The 26,654-nt window shown below is 43.9% G+C and overlaps 2 protein-coding genes and 1 long non-coding RNA gene across 3 annotated transcripts; 2 read left to right on the forward strand and 1 right to left on the reverse strand.

The window, feature by feature from the left end:
- Positions 1 to 2,125: 2,125 nt before the first annotated feature.
- On the reverse strand, positions 2,126 to 7,324 carry plpp6 (phospholipid phosphatase 6). The gene is made up of 2 exons (XM_029750935.1): positions 6,492 to 7,324; positions 2,126 to 3,413 (listed from the first exon to the last, which is right to left on the reverse strand). The coding sequence occupies exons 1-2, from the start codon at positions 6,982 to 6,984 to the stop codon at positions 3,043 to 3,045; spliced, it is 864 nt and encodes a 287-aa protein (XP_029606795.1). The 5' UTR covers positions 6,985 to 7,324; the 3' UTR covers positions 2,126 to 3,042.
- Positions 7,325 to 10,595: 3,271 nt separating this feature from the next.
- On the forward strand, positions 10,596 to 11,855 carry LOC115191542 (uncharacterized). The gene is made up of 3 exons (XR_003877731.1): positions 10,596 to 10,763; positions 11,301 to 11,347; positions 11,443 to 11,855. It is a non-coding gene; the product is annotated as an uncharacterized LOC115191542 (long non-coding RNA).
- Positions 11,856 to 14,299: 2,444 nt separating this feature from the next.
- Positions 14,300 to 19,773, forward strand: prdx6 (peroxiredoxin 6). Its single transcript, XM_029750936.1, has 5 exons — positions 14,300 to 14,563; positions 17,150 to 17,306; positions 18,794 to 18,940; positions 19,057 to 19,203; positions 19,349 to 19,773. The coding sequence occupies exons 1-5, from the start codon at positions 14,472 to 14,474 to the stop codon at positions 19,472 to 19,474; spliced, it is 669 nt and encodes a 222-aa protein (XP_029606796.1). The 5' UTR covers positions 14,300 to 14,471; the 3' UTR covers positions 19,475 to 19,773.
- Positions 19,774 to 26,654: the final 6,881 nt, after the last annotated feature.

Consider the following 26,654-nt stretch of genomic DNA (forward strand, 5'->3'; position numbering starts at 1 on the left):
TTCTGTGAGCACAGAGAGGAAAAGACAGTAAAGAGAGAGAGAGAGAATGAGAGAAGAGAGAGAGCGAGAAAAGGATTAAATAGAGTGAGGATGAAAGAGGGTGAAAGCTGAGAGACGTGGCTAATAAACTGCTCCTCCATATTTAATCAGAGCGGAGGTGTTGGAGTGGTTGGTCTCAACACACACCTCTTCCTGGTTTCTCTCAGCTACAGCATAATCCACTCATCTCAGAGGAGATGAGAGGAGGACAGGAGAGAGAGAGAGAGAGAGAGAGAGATAGGGCTGTTGGTTTCAGAGTTGAAGAGAGAGGAGAGAAGGACTATTATTCATCCGAGTCGACAATAGAATGTTGATTAGTGTCTGTGCGGGATATTTACAATGTGCCATCAACAACAGCCAAATGACAACACCGGCTATGGCATAAAATGGCTGCTGTCTGTGTAAACACACAGAAACACTTTGTAAACACCCAGGACAGCGGAGAACTCTTTGTCTGGCTCACATGCACATTGCACCAGAGAATGTACATTCATAGAAAGTGGAGGCCATGGTGCAGGTGCACCAGAAGTCAGAGCAGAGAGCAGTTTAGCAGTAGGGCAGTTAAGGACAGGGTGCAAAGTACTTCGCCACTAGATCCACCCCACACCCAATTTTTGGTCAGGGCACAGAGCATGAGTACACCATTACTACAGCTGGCGTCACTCAGTAAAATGTCTGTGTGTGTCAGTTACACCTGTAAACAAAACAGTACAGAAGAAAACAGCAAACCGTCTTTGACATTCACTGCGTGTTCTCTTTCTGAAAGGTAAAAAAAGTCTATTCTACTTCAATCTCTGGGCAAGAACTATAAAACCTGCCGCTCTCCTGTCTTCCCTCCAACCTGTTCAACCTGTTGCAACCCTGGCTGTTGCACAACTGATCAAAGAGTTACCATAAAGCTTCAACTCTCCATGCTGATATGAAGAGGATCACTATCTACCTCCAGGACCACGTCTCAGAGCCACAGATAAGGAGAGATGAAGTGGTCTGGTCAGCCTAGCCTTAGGTTTAACACATTAAAAAGGTCATGAAATAATCAACTACAGGTTTGATGTCAGCGTTACTGTTAAGTTGTTGGGAAGCCTAATCTGGAGTGAAAACCATGCCTCCTGTCTCTGGTTAAAACAACATCAGCAGGTAATTATTATTGTGCATGCAGCAACCTGTAGAAAACTGGATTATTTTTCAAGACCCGCAATAACCCATTCAGGGTAAGTATACTGAACAAAAATATAAATGCAACATGTAAAGTGTTGGTCCCACGTTTCACAAGCTGAAATAAAAGATCCCAGAAATGTTCCATACACACAAAAAGCTTATTTCTCTCAAATGTTGTGCACAAATTTGTTTACATGCCAATTAGTGGGGATTTCTCCTTTGCCAAGATAATCCATCCACCTGACAGGTGTGGCATATCAAGAAGCTGATTAAACAGAATGATCATTACATAAGTGCACCTTGTGTTGGGGACAATAAATGGCCACTAAAATGTGCAGTTGTGTCACACAACACAATACCACAGATGTCTCAAGTTGAGGGAGCGTGCAATTGGCATGCTGACTGCAGGAATGTCCACCAGAGCTGTTGCCAGATAATTGAATGTTCATTTCTCTTCCATAAGCCACCTCCAACGTCATTTGAGAGAATTTGGCAGTACGTCCAACCGGCCTCACAACCGCAGACCATGTGGCCTGCCCAGGACCTCCACATTCAGCTTCTTCACCTGCGGAATCGTCTGAGACCAGCCACTGGACAGCTGATGAAACTGAGGAGTATTTATGTCTGTAATAAAGCACTTTCGTGGGGAAAAACATTCTGATTGGCTAGGTCTGGGCTGGCTCCCTTGTGTGCGGGCCTATGCCAGGGATCATCAACTAGATTCAGCCAGGGGGCGATTTTTTTCCTGAAGCGAATGGTCGGCAGGCCGGAACACAATTACAAATAATTTGTAGACTGCAAACTGACCAAACAGATATGTTTGACTAAAACATAATCGTTTCAAACCTTGCTTACATTTGTATAAGATCACGTGTCTCTCTATTATGCGTGGGAATACTTGGGAACAAATTTCTTCAATTAAAATCACTTGTGGCTGATTTCCTTTTTATTTTACAGTCTTTAATTTCCAACAATGCAAATTCAAATTCATTTTTTGCTCAGAAAACTTAGCGGGGCCAAATAAAACCACCTGCGGATAAATTGTGTCCGCCTGCCGCCAGTTAAAGGAACCCTGGCATATGCCCTCCAGGCCCACCCATGGCTGTGCCCTTGCCTAGTCATGTTAAATCCATAGATTAGGGTCTTATGACTTCATTTCAATTGACTAACTTCCTTATATGAACTGTAACTTGAAATTGTTGTGTTTATATTTTTGTTCAGTGTATATTTCACAGTGGGAAATAAAAAAGACATACCATTCAATTTTCAGCCTTACATACCTTAAAAGTTTAAAATAAGTCAATACAAAATGAATCCTCCATAAAATATGCTCTTTTCAGAGCGACCCGCAGACACCATAATCAATTTAAGTTTTAATCTATAGCAGTCATTCTCCCCTCTAAAAGAACATCTCTCTCTCTCTCTCTCATATCACTGCAGAGCCCCAAACCTCCAAAGCTGGAAGAAGAACAGAAGACTGTATTGGGGGTAACACTACCCCCCCGGCTTATTACACCACATTAATATTCCACACACACTTCTTTTCCAACAGCGAATTACAGTAGAGTGGAAAGTGTTCCAGGTCTTTGCAGCAGTGCTGTGATGCAGTGTAGAGGAGCATCCTGCTCCTGCTGTCGGTGGTTCTGAATGCAGTTCCATGTGGATGGATGATTAGTGGGTGGCAGCCTTTGTTGTTGTCGTTGTTAGTCTTGAAATTATGAGTTACCACAGTGTCAGTATGGGCCAGGATCAGTCAATGTTTCAAACATATCGAGACAGGGTCTCCCACCAACCACACCCTCTTTAACCCTCCTCAATCTCCACTCCTCCTCCTCCTCATCCTCCTCACCCCTGGATGAGTCCCAGCAGCCCCTGCAGGCCCAGTGATGACACCCAGAGCATTTCCACCAGGTTGTACTGCCAGTAGCCCATTAGGAAGCCAAACAGCACGTCGGTCACGTTGTGTCTGCCCAGCAGCACCCGGCTCAGCCCCACCAGACCAGACCACAAGAACACCAGCACCCTGAGGGGTGCGGCCAGGACCAGGTGGGCCAGCAAGAAGCGGGCACACATGGCTGCGCGGGTGGCGTGCCCCGAGGGGAAGGAGAAGCGGTCCACGGAGAAGGTGGCGAACATGTCCATGCGGTTGTGGGACGGGCGGCGCCGACGGACGACAGCTTTCACGATGCCAACCAGGATTAGGTCTAGAATGAGAGCTGAGGGGAGGGAGGTGAGAGTTGGGAGGGAAGGGGTGGTGAGAAAGGGAGGTGAGGAGAGAGAGGATGCAGAGTGGGGAGGGAGATGAAAGAGAGAGACAGTCAGCAAACAGTAGGCCTACACAGCACACAGTTGGAAAACAAACAACTGTATGCACACACACACACCAATGAATACACAGACATCCAGCATTAGCAGCAAAACACATTGCACACACACTAATAATATCCCATCATTTTTCCACCCAAATAAAAATAACTAGGACAACCATTTTTCCCCTGGGACAAGTGGATTGATTGAGTGTTATCTCTCTCCATCCTACAAACCGTAAAGGGATCATGAACAAGCTGTGGCTGATAATAAAGTCATCTTAATTCTAGCAGACATTGTGAGACACCATTAACCTCTACACCGGTTTGATCCTCACCTCTTCCCACACACAGACACACATGCAGTCTCACACACACATTCTGTCACATACACACACAAGCTCAGTGACAGCTTTGGCCTTTTGCCAGAGAGAGAGGAGAGAGCTGCAGTCTTCATCTTAGAGGTGTCCTCCTCTGGGCTGTAAAGGAGCAGCTGTCTTTGGCTCCTGCAGCCCCTCTGGCTGCATCACATAGCAACAGACTACCACTGGCTACCACTCAGTCGGCACACACTACTACTGTACTGATCAGACCCAGTATACTGCAGGGTCGTTCCATGTCATTTCAGCACACCATGACACCCAGCATTTCAGATTGTTCTGAAATCGTTTCTGTAGTTAGAAACAGATAAGATTAGCATTCCTGAAACATTTTGTTGAAATATAATTTGAAATTAAGCTAATGGATTGGAACTAAATTGGCCATTTTAAATGATAGGATTCATATAGTATTCAATAAATATAGCACACAAAAACAATGAGTAAGACATGAGGATTCCAAAGAACTGGTCAAAAGACACCCATGGACTCCCCATACCAATGCCAACAACAAGTATAAAATATCAGTTCTCTGTGTATTGTTTCTTCATCCTACGTGACGCATTCTCAGTGAATTTGATATATTTTTTTCCCCTGTTCAGAGAAATGAGTTGTTAGGTTTATGCCCCATTCTACATCCTGATATTTAAAGCATCCCCCCCAATGTTAAAGGGATAGTTCACCAAAATCACAAAAGGTACATCAGCAACCCATGCTTTGGTTTTGTTTTCCTAGCCACTGTTTTAAATGCTAGTCCATGGTACCTATATTAGCATTTTCTTTGGATTTGTGCCAAAAATGCTAAAACGTTTGCATTTTAAACAGTGGCAACGTAAACAAAACCATTTGAAGCATGTCGTACCTTGTCCATAGACTGCTGACAGGTTAAGGAAACCAATATGTCATTTTGTAATTTGAGTCAACTATCCCTTTAACATTGAAGATGTGGGATTTTCTTTTCTTTTATCCCTTAATAGCAGGAACAGTACTATCTAGTGGTCTGAACCTGGTAATATTAGGATGCAGGAAGGAACATAAACCTGACAACTTGAATGACACATTTTTCTGAACGGGGGGGAGAAACATCCCCAAAATCACTGAAAATGCATTACAGAAACAATACTCCAATTCGCAGCTCCATACTACTTGTCAAACATAGAAAACTGATACTGTATACTCGTTGGCATTGGGGGTCCGTAGGTGGCTTTTGACTATTTCCTTATGTTTTACTCATTGTTGGAATTTTTGGGGGTCCAAATTGCAATGAATTAGCTTAATTTCGCAGAGATCTAATTATATTTCAACAAAATAATGTTGCAGGAATGCTAATCTTATCTGTTTCTAACTACGAAAACGATTTCAGAACAATCTGAGATGGTCGGTGTTGAAATCCTCTTTCTTGTGCTTTTTGATGTGGAACAACCCTGCACACTGCAGAGGACCTCTGGCTGTCTGTCTCTCTGGCTGGCTGTCTCTCTGGCTGGCTGTTCATTTTTCTGGCTGTCTTTCTCACTCCCCACCACTACACAGCAACAGGGGAGATTGTCTGTCTCTTCTAGAGTGGCTGACTGTTCATAGAGCTGGAAAACTACAGATGACAACTCTCTGCCTACTCTCCCGTGTGTGTGTGTGTGTGTGTGTGTGTGTGTGTGTGTGTGTGTGTGTGTGTGTGTGTGTGTGTGTGTGTGTATTTCTAGCATTAGCATTGTTAGTGGGTGTGCGTACACGTTTACTCTGTGTGTGCACGCATCTGGGATCAGAAGAGTGTGTGTGTTTACTGAAGTCCCTGAGTCAGATATCTGAGTTCTAGGTGTATGTGTGGCTTGGCAACCAGTGTCTGCACAACAATCTACTGTAGTACTCGGCTAGGCCTAATCCCAAAAATCTCCTAAATATTGCCTCAAGAGGAGATAAACAGTGGAGGAGAGGAACCGGTGGAGCCCAGGACGAACAGTGGGATGACAGCTACAGGTGAGAAGGAGCTGGCACCAAAGGAAGGAAAGGGAAAAACAGAAAGAGAGAAGACAAAATATTGTGGAGGGAAGGTTGAAATTGGTGTGTTTGTCAGCTGTAAGGCTGGACTGGGGTTGATGAGGGGACGGATGCATGCTGATTAGGATAAGGGATGTGTGGGCCAAATCCTTCCCTAATCTCATCACATTAGACTTCTCTGTACTGATGGTCATCTGAAAGCACGAGATGGGTGGGAAACAACAGGGTGGATGCATACCAAGGATGTGCATGCATCTACCGCTTCTAACATCACTGCAGAAAGAGGAGAGGAAGAGGAAACCATTTCGGAATATTTCTGTAGACTACCCACAGATCTAATAAAAACACCAACATAGACATTCATTATTTAGAGGTTGAGTATCGCGTCCTCCTGGCCGGGTGAGTGTGTGTGTGTGTGAGTCAGTGTGTGTGTGTGTGTGTGTGTGTGTGTGTGTGTGTGTGCAGTAAAAATGGCTGGGGATGGGGATTCATGACAGTAAGAACAGGAGCTGGCATTCTATGGAGGTGACATAATAGGAGCTTTCCGGCTATGTATGGGAGGCTTCCTGTTAGTATGAGGCTATTATGAATAATACAATTAATATGATATCATATTTACCCATGAAGAGGTTTAGCATAACCTCCTGTCCTGCTGCACTGTCAGCCTTGTACAGGCCGTAGGCTGTCCCAACCAGCCATGGTATTCCATGTCCAGAAATCTCTATAAGTTTCATCAATGGTCTAATGCTGCCCCAGGAGGAATCTTCACAGGCACACACCCCCAGCCGCTTGGAAAGCCACAGGTCTATGGCGAGGAGGGAGCTGAGGGCTATCCCGATAAATGAAGGGTTGAGCCGCATACAATCCTCTTCGGGCATGCCTGTGTTGGAGGAGGTGGAGGACCCGGAGCCCCTTCGCCGGGTAGGGCTCTCAGATGCCCGCAGTCTGGCTGCAGCGGTTGGGTCGGAGCCCTGCCGTTGGAGGAGAGTGGGTGGAGGGGTTCGGTTCAACGACATGAACTCGTAGCGTCCGTTGCCGTTGGTGCTGCCACTGAGACCTGAGCTTCCACCTGCACTGCGATTTGCACTGTTTTTGGTTTTAGGAGAAGGCATTTTGTTCCGTTTCTGGTTTTTGAAATCAGGTGTTAATAAATCGAAGGGGACGTTTATCAATTGTTAAAATAAAGGTTTTTGTGCCGCTCAACTCATCGAGTTTCAGGTGACAATTTCTCTAACGTCCGCTAACAGTTTCCTGAATTGCCATCTTTGTTTTCTTCATCATCATCTTCTTCTTCTTTTTCTTCTTCTTCTTTTTCTTTTTCTATGGTATATTGGCGATCGCACAATTTAATATACATCCTGCCACCTACTGTGTGGGATGGAAACAGGACTCAAAAATGAAAAAAAATTATAAAAATATCTATCTATCTATCTATATATATAAGATTCTAGCAGCCGTATTTAGCACTAACTGAAGTTTATTTAGTGCTTTATCCAGGTAGCCGGAAAGTAGAGCATTGCAGTAGTCTAACCTAGAAGTCGGCTTGATTTAGTTTCGTTTATTTATTTATTGGTAGTTTGGTAATATATATATTACCAAACTACCAATGTAATATATATATCACCAAACTACTAATAAATAAATAAACGAAACTAAATCAAGTGGTAGGCCACACAAACTCACAGAACGGTACCGCCGAGTGCTAAAGTGTGTAGCGTGTAAAAATCGTCTGTCCTCGGTTGCTACACTCACCAAGTTCCAAACTGGCAGCACAAGAACTGTTCGACAGGAGCTTCATGAAATGGGTTTCCATGGCCGAGCAGCCACACAAAAGCCTAAAATCACCATGCGCAATGCCAAGCGTAGGCTGGATTAGTGTAAAACTCTCTGCCGTTTGACTTCGGAGCAGTGGAAACGCGTTTTCTGGAGTGATGAATAAGGCTTCACCATCTGGCAGTCCGACGGACGAATCTGGGCTTGGCAGATGCCAGGAGAACGCTACCTGCCCAACTGCATAGTGGCAACTGTAAAGTTTGGTGGAGGAGGAATAATGGTCTGGGGCTGTTTTTCATGGTTCGGGCTACCGCCTTAGTTCCAGTGAAGGGAAATCTTAACGCTACAGCATGCAATGACATTCTAGATGATTCTGTGCTTCCAACTTTGTGGCAACAGTTTGGGAAGACCCGTTCCTGTTTCAGCATAACAATGCCCCCGTGCACAAAGCGAGGTCCATACAGAAATGGTCTGTCGAGATCAATGTGGAAGCCGAGCGGAAATGGAGGAAAACTAGCCTCCCTGCGGACCTGGCATCTTTTCACTTCCTCTAAATTCCAAGCATCTGCCTCTAACCCTAGGAAGCTCTTTGCCACCTTCTCCTCCCTCCTGAATCCTCCCCCCCCTGCCCCCTCCTCCCTCTCTGCGGATGACTTTGTCAACCATTTTGAAAAGAAGGTCGATGACATCCGATCCTCGTTTGTTAAGTCAAACGACACCGCTGGTCCTGCTCACATTGCCCAACCCTATGCTATGACCTCTTTCTCCCCTCTCTCTCCAGATGAAATCTTGCGACTTGTGACGGCCGGCCGCCCAACAACCTGCCCGCTTGACCCTATCCCCTCCTCTCTTCTCCAGACCATTTCCGGAGACCTTCTCCCTTACCTCACCTCGCTCATCAACTCATCCTTGACCACTGGCTATGTCCCTTCCGTCTTCAAGAGAGCGAGAGTTGCACCCCTTCTCAAAAAACCTACACTCGATCCCTCCGATGTCAACAACTACAGACCAGTATCCCTTCTTTCTTTTCTCTCCAAAACTCTTGAGCGTGCCGTCCTTGGCCAGCTCTCTTGCTATCTCTCTCAGAATGACCTTCTTGATCCAAATCAGTCAGGTTTCAAGACTGGGCATTCAACTGAGACTGCTGTTCTCTGTGTCACGGAGGCTCTCCGCACTGCTAAAGCTAACTCTCTCTCCTCTGCTCTCATCCTTCTAGACCTATCTGCTGCCTTTGATACTGTGAACCATCAGATCCTCCTCTCCACCCTCTCCGAGTTGGGCATCTCCGGCGCGGCTCACTCTTGGATTGCGTCCTACCTGACAGGTCGCATCTACCAGGTGGCGTGGTGAGAATCCGTCTCCGCACCACGTGCTCTGACCACTGGTGTCCCCCAGGGCTCAGTTCTAGGCCCTCTCCTATTCTTGCTATACACCAAGTCACTTGGCGCTGTCATATCCTCACATGGTCTCTCCTATCATTGCTACGCAGACGACACACAATTAATCTTCTCCTTTCCCCCTTCTGATAACCAGGTGGCGAATCGCATCTCTGCATGTCTGGCAGATCAGTGTGGATGACGGATCACCACCTCAAGCTGAACCTCGGCAAGACGGAGCTGCTCTTCCTCCCGGGGAAGGACTGCCCGTTCTATGATCTCGCCATCACGGTTGACAACTCCATTGTGTCCTCCTCCCAGAGTGCTAAGAGCCTTGGCGTGACCCTGGACAACACCCTGTCGTTCTCCGCTAACATCAAGGCGGTGACCCGATCCTGTAGGTTCATGTTCTACAACATTCGCAGAGTACGACCCTGCCTCACACAGGAAGCGGCGCAGGTCCTAATCCAGGCACTTGTCATCTCCCGTCTGGATTACTGCAACTCGCTGTTGGCGGGGCTCCCTGCCTGTGCCATTAAACCCCTACAACTCATCCAGAACGCCGCAGCCCGTCGGGTGTTCAACCTTCCCAAGTTCTCTCACGTCACCCCGCTCCTCCGCACACTCCACTGGCTTCCAGTTGAAGCTCGCATCTGCTACAAGACCATGGTGCTTGCCTACGGAGCTGTGAGGGGAACGGCACCTCCGTACCTTCAAGCTCTGATCAGTCCCTACACCCAAAGAAGGGCACTGCGTTCATCCACCTCTGGCCTGCTCGCCTCTCTAACTCTGCGGAAGCACAATTCCCGCTCAGCCCAGTCAAAACTGTTCGCTGCTCTGGCACCCCAATGGTGGAACAAGCTCCCTCACGACGCCAGGACAGCGGCTATTGTACTATTGTAATGTGGTTGTTCCACTGAATATCATAAGGTGAATGCACCAATTTGTAAGTCGCTCTGGATAAGAGCGTCTGCTAAATTACGTAAATGTAATGTAAATGTAACTTGACTGGTCTGCACAGAGCTCTGACCTCAACTCCATAAAACACCTTGGGATGAATTGGAACGCGGACTGCAAGCCAGGCCTAATCGCCCAAATCTCCCATCAGTGCCCGACCTCACTAACGCTCTTGTGGCTGAATGGAAGCAAGTCCCTGCAGAAATGTTCTAACATCTGGTGGAAAGCCTTCCCAGAAGAGTGGAGGCTGTTATTGCAGCAAAGGCGGAACCAACTCCATTATAATGCCCATGATTTATCTAGATGAATTAGATGTTCGACGAGCAGGTGCCAACATACTTTAGGTCATGTAATGTACATGTTGGCAAGTATCCATGTCACGACTTCCGCCAAAGTCGGTCCCTCTCCTTGTTCGGGCGGCGTTCGGCAGTCGACATCACCGGCCTTCTAGCCACCGCCGATCCACTTTTCATTTTCCATTTGTTTTGTCTTTGTTTTACACACCTGACTTCAATCCCACAATTACTGTTTCATTATTTAACCCTCTGTTCCCCCATGGGTTTTTGTGAGTGATTGTTTATTGTATTTTCTGTCATGGTGTGCGTGTATTTGTTACTTTGTATATTTGACATTTTGAGTAAAAGTACGTTGATTACTCACATCTGCTGTCCTGCGCCTGGCTCTCTACACCAGCCACACATAGGACCCATTACAATCCGGCCAGCAATGTTCACCTGTCAGCGGCAACAGCTTTCACAGGCTCATCAATTGTACAAATACAGAAGGTAAAACACTTTATTATTTTGACAATTTGTTTCACAATTGGGTTATCAAATTTATGTAAACTGACATTATTTTCTACTTCTTAGATGCATATAATGTCCAGGGCATAACCTATTCTGGTGGAACCAACCTGATCACTGTGTTCACCATTCTATTTCACTTCACATCTTCTGATATATTTTTGTGAAAAAGAAAGGTAAACGCAGCGATAAGGTTGGTTCCATCAGGCTAATCATAACCATCATTGATAATGTAATCAGTGCTCTGTGTGTGAGTGGAGTGTGTCTTTATGTGTGACCGACCAGTATCTTTGATGAGCGGAAAGGAGCTGATCTATGCTCATCAATGGGGCTCTGGCAAAGACCTCACCTTCAGCCTCACCTCTTTCTTGCCTGTTCACCAACGGTTGCCGATGGGGAGAACAGAATTAGTTTAGTCTGACTTGTTCAAACTTCAACATAGTATATGTTTGTGTCAGAGATGACTTATCCCTAACTGCCATTGGTAATAGAACAGGGACGGTGTGTATGTGTTCACAGATACATGAGATGCAGAGAGACCTGGCACTCAACACATCCACAATGAGGTGATTACTAATAGTACAGTACAGCACAAATATCCAGTAATAGCAACACCCTTTTCATTCCATGTGTCACTGCTGAACTCTGCCGATTTCTACAGATGGACAGGAGGTGCTTTTGCCAGATGGCAGCCTCATTCGTTTGATGAGGAGACCATAATTGGGTAGGTTTTATCTGACCTGTTGTGCCTGTTTGTGTGTCAGATATTACCAATCCTAACTGCCATTGGTAATCGAACAGTGACTATGTGTTCACAGAAACATGCATGGAGTAAACCTTGTGTATTATGCACCAGGATCAGGGAACATGGGGAAGGTAGCCCTACTACCACTAGACAAAATGCCAATAGGCACAGTATCTGTATCGGCTAGGAATAACAATGAAAGATAAAAGGTGCACATTGTTATATTAGCAGATCACTGCTTCTATGGTATTATGTAAAGGGTTGTTTATTGCACATGGACTTGTTACTACATTTGAAAGTTATCAAAACACTTTGTTTAGAATATATTTGTACTTATTAATATAACTCATTGTGTATTTATTCCTTGTGTATTATTTTTCTATCATTTTTCTCTGCATTGTTGAAGGGCATTTCACTGTTAGTCTACACCTGTTGCTTACGAAGCATGTGACAAATAAAATTATATATTTTTTTATTTGATCTACATAAATTCAGCAATTGCATTCTTACATTACTCTGTAGGCTACTGACCTATTCAAAGCTTCCTCTGACATCTCACCATACATCTGCCTGTAGTTATTTTATCTCAACCTGCAGGAGGTTTGTTGTGATTGAGTGGGGGGGAACAGCTGTGGGCAAGGTTCTGATAGGTGGGTGTATCTTGGTGGTGGTAAGGACACCTAAGGAACACCCATATCAAACCACACTCCTAAGCCAACTCAGGTTTGGCTTCTGTCATTGCAGCCAGCATTTCTTGAGGAGCAAGCATAGAGAATGACAGAGGCCTCTAGTGGCCAAAAGGCCATATTAGCATGGGTAGTGCTATTGAGGGATTCCACCATTTTAATGTAGTTAACTGGGTGGGACTTCCAACTTCATTGGCTGATCCCTCCTGGTGACCCTTTGGCCGCCTTTCCTTCCAGTTCTCTGCTGCCAATGACTGGAACGAATTGCAAAAATCACTGAAGTTGGAGACTTATATTTCTCTCACTACCTTTAAACATCAGCTATCTGAGCAGCTAACCGATCGCTGCAGCTGTACATAGCCCATCTGTAAATAGCCTATCCAATCTACCTACCTCATCCCTATATTGTTTTTTTAATTTACTTTTCTGCTAAATTGTAATTACTTCGCTACTATGGCCTATTTATTGCCTTACCTCCTCACGCCATTTGCACTCACTGTATACGGACCTTTTTTTCTATTGTGTTATTGACTGTACGCTTGTTTATTCCATGTCTAACTCTGTTGTTTGTGTCGCACTGCTTTGCTTTATCTTGGCCAGGTCGCAGTTGTAAATAAGAACTTGTTCTTAACTGGCCTACCTGGTTAAATAAAGGTGAAATAATAATAATAAAATAAAAAAACTGGTCCTCAAGGGGGATAAGCCAATTGTGAAGAAGAAAATTGACTACTTTAAAATGGAGATTGCCTTAATGGCGCTGCCCATGCTGCCACATACGCCATAATGGCACAGATACAAAGATGAGTCCTATATCTATCTCTATGGGAGCAAGCTCAAAAATGAAGCCAAATCAGAGGGTGCAGTTCCCCTTTAATTGTTTAAGTCCAGCGTTCCCTTCCAGCAATAATAATTATTCTTCTCTTTGACTGTGTATTTTCGTCAGTTCTTACTTTTGCCATTAGAGAGCGATCAAATTATTTCTGGGGGTCTGTACTCTGTATTCCCGAAGTTGTTGACTGTTTTTGTGCTTGCCAGTTAGCTGGCAGTTCTCAGCTGTTAGCAGCCAATGGCTAGCTAGCAGTTTCTTACTGGTGCTAAAAAAATGGATGATAGACATAATTTTTTCCAGTCATTACTGAATTATTTAATGTAAGAAAGAAAACATTAAACGTCATAAACAATTCATGGTCATTAATGGTAACCTCGTAAACAATTCATTTAGACCCTGTGTTTATTTGAAACTGAGTTTTATTTGCTAAAATGTGTGCCGTTGCCGGCTATTAAAAGGGACAGGCGGCTATTTGAGACTGCGTTTATTTGAAGTTTTACTGCATTCTAAATGTGTGTGGGCCTTATTATGAACAAAACTTAGTCAGATGTTGGTTTTTCCTATACTATGACGTCAGAGCCAACAATAGGCTAAGTTTGCAAGACATTTTATATTAGGGCTAGTAGCCTAATCTTAATAAAAATGAATTAAGGAAAATAAATAGTAAGCTTTACACTAGTCACCTGTGCCTCGATAGGTGGGGATGATTTTAGGTAAGAAATGTTAACCCCTCCCCTGTTGTCCATTCATTCAGGGTCGTGTGTAGCCAAATAAATCCCCCGTTTGAAGCTGGTGGAACAAAAATAAAAATAAAAGGCGCAAGTCTCCACCATGTAATGGGGAAATGGGATTTAGGGGAGATTTGTTTTGAATGCAGCCTTGTGCCACAGAGGAGACATACATTTCACCAGATGTACAAATGTGAAACATCCGCTTGCCGTTTCAACTCCCTACCAAATATGGAAACCCAGTGGCCGCCAATGGTGGAAGACGGAAGAAGATGGATTTTGGCCGATATTCTACATATTTTCTCATCGATTAAACATTTGATATTGCTACTGTTTTATATTCATAAAACTACAGTATGTTATAAACATAGTAGGCTAAGTTTTCAGATTGTACCCTTTGGCAAAGTTTTAAAAATCCCGTTGTTTAGGAGTGCAAAGGCGAATTGAGTTATTGCATACGCGCACATCACAGAGTAGGCGTTCACTAACGGAAAAATGTAGATATATGATAGAAAGGGCCAATAGGATATCGCTAGCTCGTGCTTGGCTCTGCCTAGCTTGGTTTAGTTTGCTTACGTTTCCGTTTTACCCCGTACAGTTGTTGGCGGTAATGCACTATAAATATTGGATTGCAACCCGCCGTGAAACTCCACCGAAGAAGAAGAAAAAAAATACTCGTCACCTTACCCTGGAAAGAGAACCATGCCTGGGATACTGCTAGGAGACGTGTTCCCTAACTTCGAAGCTGAGACAACCATCGGCAAGATCAAATTCCATGACTTCTTAGGAAACTCGTAAGTGCTACTTATGTAGGCTAAACAAGTCGGTGTGATCATCTGCTATTACTTTGTATCTGAACTGCATCAGCGTACTCAATTGCAAACCCAAGCCTATTAATTTACTGATGGTGTGTTTGTGTAACATTTAATGTACAGACAATAACATACTTGGTTGAATGTCCATTGCCACGAGCTCAGCGTGAAATTAGTCATACACTGAAGACACAAGTGTCATATAACATGATGGTAATTATAGTCGCTAAGCACCGGTCCAGGACCAGTTTCACATGGAAAGCGAAACTCTGATCTCAGATCGTAATAATTCGAACAACTACTGTAGGCGAGGCTTCACGCGGGCATCGTGGGCTTATAAACAACGGTTTGTTACAAAATATGTTGTCCACAATCCACATTAAAACACTATGTCAGACACATTTGATTTGTATATAAGTCCTTCCTGTTTAACATATACTCTCTTGACCTCGCCCAGGTTTCCAGATAGCAATGTTTTGTATTGTAAAATCTACCAAAAATAAAACTTTTCTTATTTTTCTTTAATATTTTTTTTATTCCAAGTACAAATATCATGTCAACATTGAAGAGGTGACTCCAGGATGCTGGTCTTCTAGGCAGAGTTGCATCCCGGAGTCGCATTTCACTGTTGAGACTGGAGGTTTGTGGGTACTATTTAATGAAGCTGCCAGTTGAGGACTTGTGAGGGGTCTGTTTCTCAAAGTAGACACTCTAATGTACTTGTCCTCTTGCTCAGTTGTGCACCGGGGCCTCCCACTCCTTTCTATTCTGGTTGGAGGCAGTAGTACACAGCGTTGTACGAGATCTTCAGTTTCTTGGCAATTTCTCGCATGGAATAGCCTTCATTTCTCAGAACAAGAATACACTGACGAGTTTCAGAAGAAAGTGCTTTGTTTCTGGCCATTTTGAGCCTGTAATCAAACCCACAAATGCTGATACTCCAGATACTCAACTAGTCTAAAGGCGGACAGTTTTATTGCTTATTTAATTAGAACAACAGTTTTCAGCTGTGCTAACATAATTGCAAAAGGGTTTTCTAATGATCAATTAGCCTTTTTAAAATGATAAACTTGGATTAGCTAACACAACATGCCATTGGAACACAGGAGTGATCGTTGCTGATAATGGGCCTATGTAGATATTCCATAAATCAGCCGTTTCCAGGTACAATAGTCATTAACAATGTCTACACTGTATTTCTGATTAAAAAAAAAACGTTTTTCTTTCAAAAACGAGGACATTTCTAAGTGACCCCAAACTTTTGAACGGTAGTGTACATCTCACTCATGCACACATCCAGACAAACAGTTGGCTTGGTCAAAGGTTTGGCTGTTACATAAGCATGATCTAACAAACTCTTCCAAAGTGGAGGAGCAGTGCTATCAAAAGTTGACCAAACACAGCAGAATTATACCTAATATATTCCAGTGTTTTTTTTATAGCTCAATTATTAACATGGGCCATGCTTTTACTTTAGTATTCATGGCTAGAGTTAAATAATAGAAGAATGTAAAGGGGTAGGGATAACGGTTGGCACAGGGGAAGGACCCTCCAACATGGTAGGTTGGGGGTGCTCTTTCTCACATGCAATATAATCATTTGTGTATCTTTGGCTTTGCAAAGCCATGTGTGTGTGTGGTGCAGCCAGAGGGTGGGGACTCGAGCATTTCCTGCCGCAGTTTTAAATGATTATGCAGAACTAGACACAAGTTCAACTTCCCCCTCAAGGGGATTTAAGTTTCTACCGAACAGAGCAAGTTATTTTAGTTTTTCTACTGCCATTGCTGTGGTCCAATATGGAGGGATGGGAGAGAGGAGGAGTGGTAGAGGAAAGAATACAACTTGAAATTTATACAAATCTCAAGATAAACTGGTTTACTGTGTTTTGTTAGGGTAGTTATTTCCTTTATTCTGTAGCTAAAAGCTTCTCGTTTTGGTACAGATTAGCCAGAGATTATTCTGTTATTGCAACACCCTAACAGTCCCCCACTCAAACACTGGTGGTCGCTACAGCTCTGTTTCTAGCGCAACGGTTTTAATACACTTTCTTATAAACTATTGCCATAATACAGAATGATGTGCAAATGATTGTGGTACTTCAGTAAAAACCATTCACAATAACTGTATTGTCCTACAGAAGAACACTTGTTGCTCTTCTTTGAAAAAAAATTCTAACCTCCATACTGTCCCAGTCTGACACAATGAGTGGTGGGGGAAAGGAGGAGAGCAATGTTTAGAGGGCTTGCTTTTGTATTCCATGACCACGTCTCTATTATTTGGATGTACTATGACGCTAAAAAGGTGTGGTTCTACAAAGCATCCGTTAACAGAACCTCTAGTTTTCCTGTTATTTTCTTCACACTCTCTACCATACATTGTTGCATCATTGGTCAACCACACATTCCAGAGACTAGTCACATGATTTTCAGTCTTTCCTTCCACCATCCCTCACATAGTCAGATGGTGACACTCTGCCTCTCATTTAGTAAAAGTTAACTGATTAAATAAAACTCACACTTGTCTAGCCTAATGTTTTCCTCAGCATAGACTTCCTCTCCTCTCCTCCAGATGGGGAATCCTGTTCTCCCACCCCCGGGACTTTACTCCAGTATGTACCACAGAGCTGGCCTGTGCTGCCAAGATCAGCAATGAGTTCAAGAAACGCAACGTCAAGATGATCGCGCTGTCCATCGACAGCGTGGCCGACCACCTCGCCTGGAGCAAGGTCTGCCTTCCCCTCTCTGCATCCATTGCCTATGTGGTTCAAATGTAGAGAGCACATTCCCGTACATTGCATAACTACCATATGGACGGCATCTCTCACACAGGTTTACTACCACATCTAAATGCTGTCAGCCATGTCTAAATCAATATTGCATGCATACACATACCCTGTGTAATCACCCTGAGACTGCTTTAGTCTGCACAGCTGTTACACTCCATCTCAACTCCATTCACAGATGGCCATTTCTCTACAGAAATATATTGTGTAGAACAGATATGTTTCTCTGTCAAGTATAACAGGGAATAGTGTTAGCTTTTTATTACATTTCTATCTGCAAGTACTGAATGTTTTACCTCCCTTAAAGGCCTCTCTTGGGTCCAACAGGGGAATGCGTTCCTCTGGACTGCCAAGTTTTCAAGTCTTACACTGGGGCATTGGTGATTGGACACATGGCTTGATTGCTAGGTTACAGAAGCACCACCCCCCTCCAAAGTTCTCACATTTTTTGGGATGAAAAGTTAATCCCTGAAGTTCACTGAACCAATTAATCCCACCCCCTCTCCTTATATACACACACACACACACACCCACCTCTGGCTGAACCTGTGTGACTAATGGCAGCCTTCCTTCCCACAGTGAGGAGTATTAGTTTTGTCTGATGTCCAGTTTTTGATTAGACCACACCAGCCATTACACTGCTGTCTATACTTCTGTAATCTCGGGTTAACCTGGAACTAAAGTCTCACGTAATTGGTCAGCTGCTGGATTTAAGTTCTGGGTCCATCCACGTTAAGAGAAGAGGTCAAGAAATGCTAGAAAAAGGAGCGGAACTGGAACGAGGAGCTTCACCTTCGCTCTTTGCAAGTTACGGGCCGAATATACCCTCCCCTTCCGGAATTTGGAAGATGCTAAAGCCTGTGAAATCTGTCCAAATAACCACTGACGAAAAACCCAAACCCCGGAACTACTGCTGCTCTTATTTTACGCATCCATTCAGTCCCAACAGATTCTCTCTGTTTACACACAGAATCTTTCCACAAGATTAATACTGCTGCTGTGAACACTAACTATCTCTACCATTTTAACACTTCTCTACAACTGAAAACATAACTGTCCAGACTAATGGCCCCTTTTTACAATAATATTCACTCTGGCCACAACCTGCTCTAACCCAGTCACCCTGACTGTTGTCTCTGAAAGACCTGATCTGAGTCACTCAGATCAGAGGCCGTGGTCGTCACAGGGTCACGTTCTTTACAGATTATAGTTCTCATTGCTGTAGGTTATACTACATACAGTCACTGATTCTGCTGTTTGTAGTTCACATCATGAAAACAGTTACTGAGCAAAGCAAGGACACTTTTACTCTACTATCAGTTGTGAAATCTAAAGACGTCACTGATGAAAATCACAGCCAGCAAAGGTGACACGGTCCCCTGCTCTTGCTGATCATCGCTGACCCCTGACCTCTCCCCCTCTGTCTGTAGGATGTGATGGCGTTTAACAGTGATGGTGCGGACTCTCCCCTGCCCTTCCCCATCATTGCTGATGATAAGAGGGAGCTTTCAGTTCAGCTGGGCATGCTGGACCCTGATGAGCTTGACAAGAATGGCATTCCCCTCACCGCACGCTGTGTGAGTATGAGGTCAGACACATCCAGGAGATGTAAACTGCAACATTTTTGCTGTAGAAAATGAAGCTCAAATTGATGTTTGTTTATAAGACCCCTCTCCTTCGGTCCCTCCCCCAGGTGTTTGTGATTGGTCCAGATAAGAAGATGAAGCTTTCAATCTTGTACCCTGCCACCACTGGAAGGAACTTTGACGAGCTGCTGCGTGCCATCGACTCTCTGCAGCTCACCGCTCTTAAGAAGGTGGCCACACCTGTCGACTGGAAGGTACACACACCCATGTTGATTGAAAGTTAGTCACTCACATCTTGATATTAGACCACTTGAAAACGTCTAACTTAGATTTTCGAGAGAGTGGAGACTATATGTGCCATATTGTTTTTTTACTTATTTTTCTCTTTCTCTCCCTCAGCCTGGTGAGAAGTGTATGGTTATTCCCTCTCTCTCCGATGCAGAGGCCGCTGAACTTTTCCCCAATGGCGTCACCACCAAAGAGCTGCCTTCTGGAAAGAAATACCTCCGCTACACACAGCCCTGAGCTTCGGGGGGGGGGGGGGGGGGACACACAGTCATCCTGGACACAACCCAAATCCCAGATAGGCCCACTGCCAAAGTATCAACACATAGTAGTCCTATCGTTAGAGGACTTATAGTGTAACCAATCATCCCTTTAAGAGTCTTGTAGGTTTAGATGCACTAATTAAAGTATCTCACTACTTACATATTCAGTAAGCATCCATTAATCCATTCATAGTAATGTCTTCTGAGGAGCAAGGCTTTGACATGAACTTAGCATTGTACAGTGTTTCTACCCCAATAAACACTTTTGGAAGACCACTGTGGGGGGTGTTTTTTTTTTTTGGTGGTTATGATATGAAGCTATATATATGTGTGTTTCTGCATCAATACTTCAAAAATGCATCCTGCCTTCCAGTAACTGAATGTTAACTTTGCTTTCACTTTAATTGTTTTGAGTTTTGAAAACTTGCACTGATCACATCTAATCTCCTACAGATCAGTGTTGACCTCACTGAAGGAAAGAAGCATCTGTTTGACCAGTATACAAACAGGAGGTAATTACCCTAAATTACCTCCTGTAATGATTCTGTGCGATCAGATAGAGCCGAGGCCTTAGAATAATGGACATTGTTTGGTTTAGTACTTGAGTCCCAAAAGCCAAGGGGCCTAATTTATCAACTGTAAGTAAACACAAATCTGTGCATAAACCATGCATGGGATCATTTCCACCCAAATTCTGAGATGTACCAATATGAATGTTTCCTTAAGTGTGCATAAATTTATGCATGGCCATCGTGCATATGCACATTGCCAAGTGGTGGAATAAGGGAACTACTTGTCAAGCATAGCATTGAGTAATAATTCAAAATCATTTATCGAGTTCCATTGTGAATTCATACATCTTGACATGCTGTATAATTTGACCACATTGCATTTAACTAAAATCCATATAAAGTACAGTAATTTGTTAAATGAGAGGTACGTGAAAGTTTTACCAATGTTGAAATACTTTAGACTGAGAATGAGCGATTGCTCTGATTTGGCACGCGCTACATTTCGCATGGAGCATGTTTTTAGAGACCGATGTGGCTTTATCTGCAGAAAGTATAGATTGGCTCATCAGATATCATTTGCAAAAACTACCTCATAGGATTTTTGCGAGGATTTAAGACCTACTTTCAAAAGGCAAACTCGTGCCATTTCGCTGCACATCTAAGTGCTATCCCGCGCGGCTCAGTTGGTAGAGCACGGCACTTGCGACGCCAGGGTTGAGTTATATTCCCACGGGGGACCAGTACAAACAAAATTGAAAATGTACACACACTACTGTAAATCGCTCTGAATAAGAGCGTCTGCTAAAATGTCTATCCACCCTCGGGTATTTGACAATAGGCAAGCTCCTGCTGAAATGTACCTATCGGCATCTCACAGCCCTCGAGCCAATGTTTTGGATGCAATCATCAGTAAAACACCATTGCACAACAGGTTGAAGTCGAGAGGGATTTATTTGCCATGATGCCATCAATGGGTTCCCAAATACGAACGAACCAATAGACGGCCCCCATATCGACATACAATCACCAACCCAAAACGATTTCAATTATGTGAACAGAAAACGCTTCCACTCTTTATGTGCAGGTTATGTGATGCGCAAAATACGCTACTGAATGTGGTGGCAATGTTCAGGTGGAACGCATGACCAGTTCATTCTGCAGAACATCAATGTTGGGAGCTGTTGAGGATGGATGCCTTAATGGTGAGTGTTGTCTACTCATGTGAAGTGTATTTGCCATTGCTAAAGCAACTTCATTGTCCTAATGGTCCTCTGTTTGTAGCTACAACTGAGCGAGCCAGATAAAACCTTTTGGTTGTACTCAATCTCTGACACTAGCACCTCTATTTCAGTCTCTGAGTTTCTAGTAGCTTTGTTTAGTTGCGCCGTCTAAATCAAATCAAATGTATTTATATAGCCCTCCTTACATCAAATCAAATTTATTTATACAGCCCTTCTTACATCAGCTGATATCTCAAAGTGCTGTACAGAAACCCAGCCTAAAACCCCAAACAGCAAGCAATGCAGGTGTAGAAGCACGGTAGCTAGGAAAAACTCCCTAGAAAGGCCAAAACCTAGGAAGAAACCTAGAGAAGAACCAGGCTATGAGGGGTGGCCAGTCCTCTTCTGGCTGTGCCGGGTGGAGATTATAACAGAACATGGCCAAGATGTTCAAATGTTCATAAATGACCAGCATGGTCAAATAATAATAATCACAGTAGTTGTCGAGGGTGCAACAAGTCAGCACCTCAAGAGTAACTTTTCATAGCTGATCATTGAGAGTATCTCTACCACTCCTGCTGTCTCTAGAGAGTTGAAAACAGCAGGTCTGAGACAGGTGGCACGTCCAGTGAACAGGTCACGGTTCCATAGCTGCAGGCAGAACAGTTGAAACTGGAGCAGCAGCACAGCCAGGTGGACTGGGGACAGCAAGGAGTCATCATGCCAGGTAGTCCTGATCCTAGGGCTCAGGAAGAGAGAATTAGAGAGCACATACTTAAATTCACACAGGACACCAGATAACATTTTTACATTTTAGTCATTTAGCAGAAGCTCTTATCCAGAGCGACTTACAGTAGTGAATGCATACATTTCATACATTTTTTCTCCGTACTGGTCCCCCGTGGGAATCGAACCCACAACCCTGGCGTTGCAAACACCATGTTCTACCAATTGAGCCACACGAGATAAGACAGGAGAAATACTCCAGATATAACAGATTGACCCTAGCCCCCCGACACATAAACTACTGCAGCATAAATACTGGAGGCTGAGACAGGAGCGGTCAGGAGACACTGTGGCCCAATCCGATGATATCCCCGGACAGGGACAAACAGGCAGGATATAACCCCACCCACTTTTCCAAAGCACAGCCCCCACACCACTAGAGGGATATCTTCAACCACCAACTTACCATCCTGAGACAAGGCCAAGTATAGCCCACAAAGATCTCCGCCACGGCACAACCCGAGGGGGGGCGCCAACCCAGACAGGAAGACCATGTCAGTGACACAACCCACTCAAGTGACGCACCCCTCCTAGGGACGGCATGGAAGAGCACCAGTAAGCCAGTGACCCAGCCCCTGTAATAGGGTTAGAGGCAGAGAATCCAAGTGGAGAGAGGGGAACCGGCCAGGCAGAGACAGCAAGGGCGGTTCGTTGCTCCAGAGCCTTTCCGTTCACCTTCACACTCCTGGGCCAGACTACACTCAATCATATGACCTACTGAAGAGATGAGTCTTCAGTAAAGACTTAAAGGTCGAGACCGAGTCTGCGTCTCTCACATGGGTAGGCAGACCATTCCATAAAAATGGAGCTCTATAGGAGAAAACCCTGCCTCCAGCTGTTTGCTTACAAATTCTAGGGACAATTAGGAGGCCTGCGTCTTGTGACCGTAGCGTACGTGTAGGTATGTACGGCAGGACCAAATTGGAAAGATAGGTAGGAGCAAGCCCATGTAATGCTTTGTAGGTTAGCAGTAAAACCTTGAAATCAGCCCTTGTCTTAACAGGAAGCCAGTGTAGGGAGGCTAGCACAGGAGTAATATGATCACATTTTTTTGGTTCTAGTCAGGATTCTAGCAGCCGTATTTAGCACTGACTAAAGTTTATTTAGTGCTTTATCCGGGTAGCCGGAAAGTAGAGCATTGCAGTAGTCTAACCTAGAAGTAACAAAAGCATGGATTCATTTTTCTGCATCATTTTGGACAGAAAGTTTCTGATTTTTGCAATGTTACGTAGATGGAAAAAAGCTGTCCTTGAAACAGTCTTGATATGTTCGTCAAAAGAGAGATCAGGGTCCAGAGTAATGCCGAGGTCCTTCACAGTTTTATTTGAGACGACTGTACAACCATCAAGATTAATTGTCAGATTCAACAGAAGATCTCTTTGTTTCTTGGGACCTAGAACAATCATCTCTGTTTTGTCCGAGTTTAAAAGTATAAAGTTTGCAGCCATCCACTTCCTTATGTCTGAAACACAGGCTTCTAGCGAGGGAAATTTTGGGGCTTCACCATGTTTCATTGAAATGTACAGCTGTGTGTCATCCGCATAGCAGTGAAAGTTAACAGTATGTTTTCGAATGACATCCCCAAGAGGTAAAATATATAGTGAAAACAATAGTGGTCCTAAAACGGAACCTTGAGGAACACCGAAATTTACAGTTGATTTGTCAGAGGACAAACCATTCACAGAGACAAACTGATATCTTTCCGACAGATAAGATCTAAACCAGGGCAGAACTTGTCCGTGTAGACCAATTTGGGTTTCCAATCTCTCTAAAAGAATGTGGTGATCGATGGTATCAAAAGCAGCACTAAGGTCTAGGAGCACGAGGACAGATGCAGAGCCTCGGTCTGACGCCATTTAAAGGTCATTTACCACCTTCACAAGTGCAGTCTCAGTGCTATGATGGGGTCTAAAACCAGACTGAAGCCTTTCGTATACATTGTTTGTCTTCAGGAAGGCAGTGAGTTGCTGTGCAACAGCTTTTTTTTTTTTTTTGAGAGGAATGGAAGTTTCAATATTGGCCAATAGTTGTTTATATTTTCTGGGTCAAGGTTTGGCTTTTTCAAGAGGCTTTATTACTGCCACTTTTAGTGAGTTTGGTACACATCCGGTGGATAGAGAGCCGTTTGTTATGTTCAACATAGGAGGTCCAAGCACAGGAAGCAGCTCTTTCAGTAGTTTAGTTGGAATAGGGTCCAGTATGCAGCTTGACGGTTTAGAGGCCATGATTATTTTCATCATTGTGTCAAGAGATATAGTACTAAAACACTTGAGTGTTTCCCTTGATCCTAGGTCCTGGCAGAGTTGTGCAGACTCAGGACAACTGAGCTTTGGAGGAATACGCAGATTTAAAGAGGAGTCCGTAATTTGCTTTCTAATGATCATGATCTTTTCCTCAAAGAAGTTCATGAATTTATTACTGCTGAAGTGAAAGCCATCCTCTCTTGGGGAATGCTGCTTTTTAGTTAGCTTTGCGACAGTATCAAAAAGACATTTCGGATTGTTCTTATTTTCCTCAATTAAGTTGGAAAAATAGGATGATCGAGCAGCAGTGAGGGTTCTTCGATACTGCACGGTATTGTCTTTCCAAGCTAGTCGGAAGACTTCCAGTTTGGTGTGGCGCCATTTCCATTCCAATTTTCTGGAAGCTTGCTTCAGAGCTCGGGTATTTTCTGTATACCAGGGAGCTAGTTTCTTATGACAAATGTTTTTAGTTTTTAGGGGTGCAACTGCATCTAGGGTATTGCGCAAGGTTAAATTGAGTTCCTCAGTTAGGTGGTTAACTGATTTTTGTCCTCTGATGTCCTTGGGTAGGCAGAGGGAGTCTGGAAGGGCATCAAGGAATCTTTGGGTTGTCTGAGAATTTATAGCACGACTTTTGATGCTCCTTGGTTGGGGTCTGAGCAGATTATTTGTTGCGATTGCAAATGTAATAAAATGGTGGTCCGATAGTCCAGGATTAAGAGGAAAAACATTAAGATCCACAACATTTATTCCATGGGACAAAACTAGGTCCAGAGTATGACTGTGGCAGTGAGTTGGTCCAGAGACATGTTGGACAAAACCCACTGAGTCGATGATGGCTCCGAAAGCCTTTTGGAGTCAGTCTGTGGACTTTTCCATGTGAATATTAAAGTCACAAAAAATGTGAATATTATCTGCTATGACTACAAGGTCCGATAGGAATTCAGGTAACTCAGTGAGGAAAGCTGTATATGGCCCAGGAGGCCTGTAAACAGTAGCTATAAAAAGTGGTTGAGTAGGCTGCATAGATTTCATGACTTGAAGCTCAAAAGACGAAAACGTCTATGCAATATTGATGAGGCCCCAGAAGGTTTAGGTGGGTTCAAACACCCCGAAAGGTAAGGAACAGCTGCTCAAGAGCTGTAGTTGACAGACACTGTGCTGAAACCCTCCAATGCTTTGCTCTATTTTACCAACAGATGGCAGTACATCCACAGTAATGTAAATGAGGACTTCAGCGCCATGGGGAGATTCTCATTTGGTAACCGTCCTCTCTTCGACTCCTCCATACTCTCCTCCGTGACCTGGAAGCCGATAAGTGGTCGAGTGGCCAAGGAGAGTATCAATTAGTAAGTAGGCGAACGCAGGTGTGTCCTCACCTCCTCCCACTGAGGAAGCAAATGCCCAGAGTCCATTGCAGAACTGTTTTGACATATGCCACATCCTCTTTGAATCGGCTATTGTTTACTTGGGGGAGAAAAGTATGCACATATTTAAAAGGGATATGCTACTTATCCCTTTATCTATAAAATGTCCAGCACAACTAGCTAAATGTCTTTTTACAACTACACATTTAACATGGGAGTCCACCCTTGTAAACATAATTTGCATGATGCCACATGAGTGATGGAGTCTCATTTCAAACAAGTGCATTTGTTTCAATATTTTCTTTACCCTCTTCTCGGTTCCCATTGACATTTTTCAAAAGGAGGCGAGGATAGAACGGAGGAGTTGAGCAAACCAATTGAGAATCTCCCATAGACGGCTACAGTACACTAGAGAGTTTGGCTTGGATTTAGTTTGAGATGTAAAGTTGTAATAGTAATAAAAAGATAGTTTAGAACTCAATAGTTTTACTTTGTTTCCTGGGAAAATACTTAGTCTGGGACGGGGAAACTAGCTTTCAGTGTTGCTTGAGAGGAACTCTAGTTAATAATTGACATGTGAACCGGATCAAGTGTTTTAACTAGACCATGGTGTGCGTTACCTAACAGCTATTCAACCCACATAGCTGGGGATCATATACCACTGTAAAGGACCTCAAGGTATGAACACACTCTCACCCACATACGCACACACAGAGGACGCCTGCTACCAAGGACAAAGAGGGGATTCCCTTTGTGCGAAGAAAAATAGACTGTGTGAGTAAAGAATGTGTCTAGAATGTGTCTTTGAAGATTTAGACTACACCCCATGCCCCTGACCCATTCTGTTTCCAGGACACTGCGAATCAGAGAGCACGGCATTCTTCCACAGTCCTACCCCACTAACCTCTGCCTTATACCCACACATTTGACGCGCAATACATTCCTCTGGTACTCTTGATAACTGTATGCTCTGGTTTAGTGCACACCGTTACAATAGTCCCAAGTACCAGTAGATGCATGGAGTTGACT

This window comes from Salmo trutta, chromosome 4 (genome assembly GCF_901001165.1).
Source record: "Salmo trutta chromosome 4, fSalTru1.1, whole genome shotgun sequence".
Classification (NCBI taxonomy): Eukaryota; Metazoa; Chordata; class Actinopteri; order Salmoniformes; family Salmonidae; genus Salmo; species Salmo trutta.

Coding starts and splice junctions, on each gene's coding strand:
- plpp6 (XM_029750935.1), bottom strand. CDS start 6,984: ATGCCTTCTCCTAAAACCAAAAACAGTGCAAATCGCAGTGCAGGTGGA. Junction 3,414..6,491: donor TATGCTAAACCTCTTCATGG/GTAAATATGATA, acceptor CCCTCCCCTCAG/CTCTCATTCTAGACCTAATC.
- prdx6 (XM_029750936.1), top strand. CDS start 14,472: ATGCCTGGGATACTGCTAGGAGACGTGTTCCCTAACTTCGAAGCTGAG. Junction 17,307..18,793: donor ACCACCTCGCCTGGAGCAAG/GTCTGCCTTCCC, acceptor CTCTGTCTGTAG/GATGTGATGGCGTTTAACAG. Junction 18,941..19,056: donor TTCCCCTCACCGCACGCTGT/GTGAGTATGAGG, acceptor TCCCTCCCCCAG/GTGTTTGTGATTGGTCCAGA.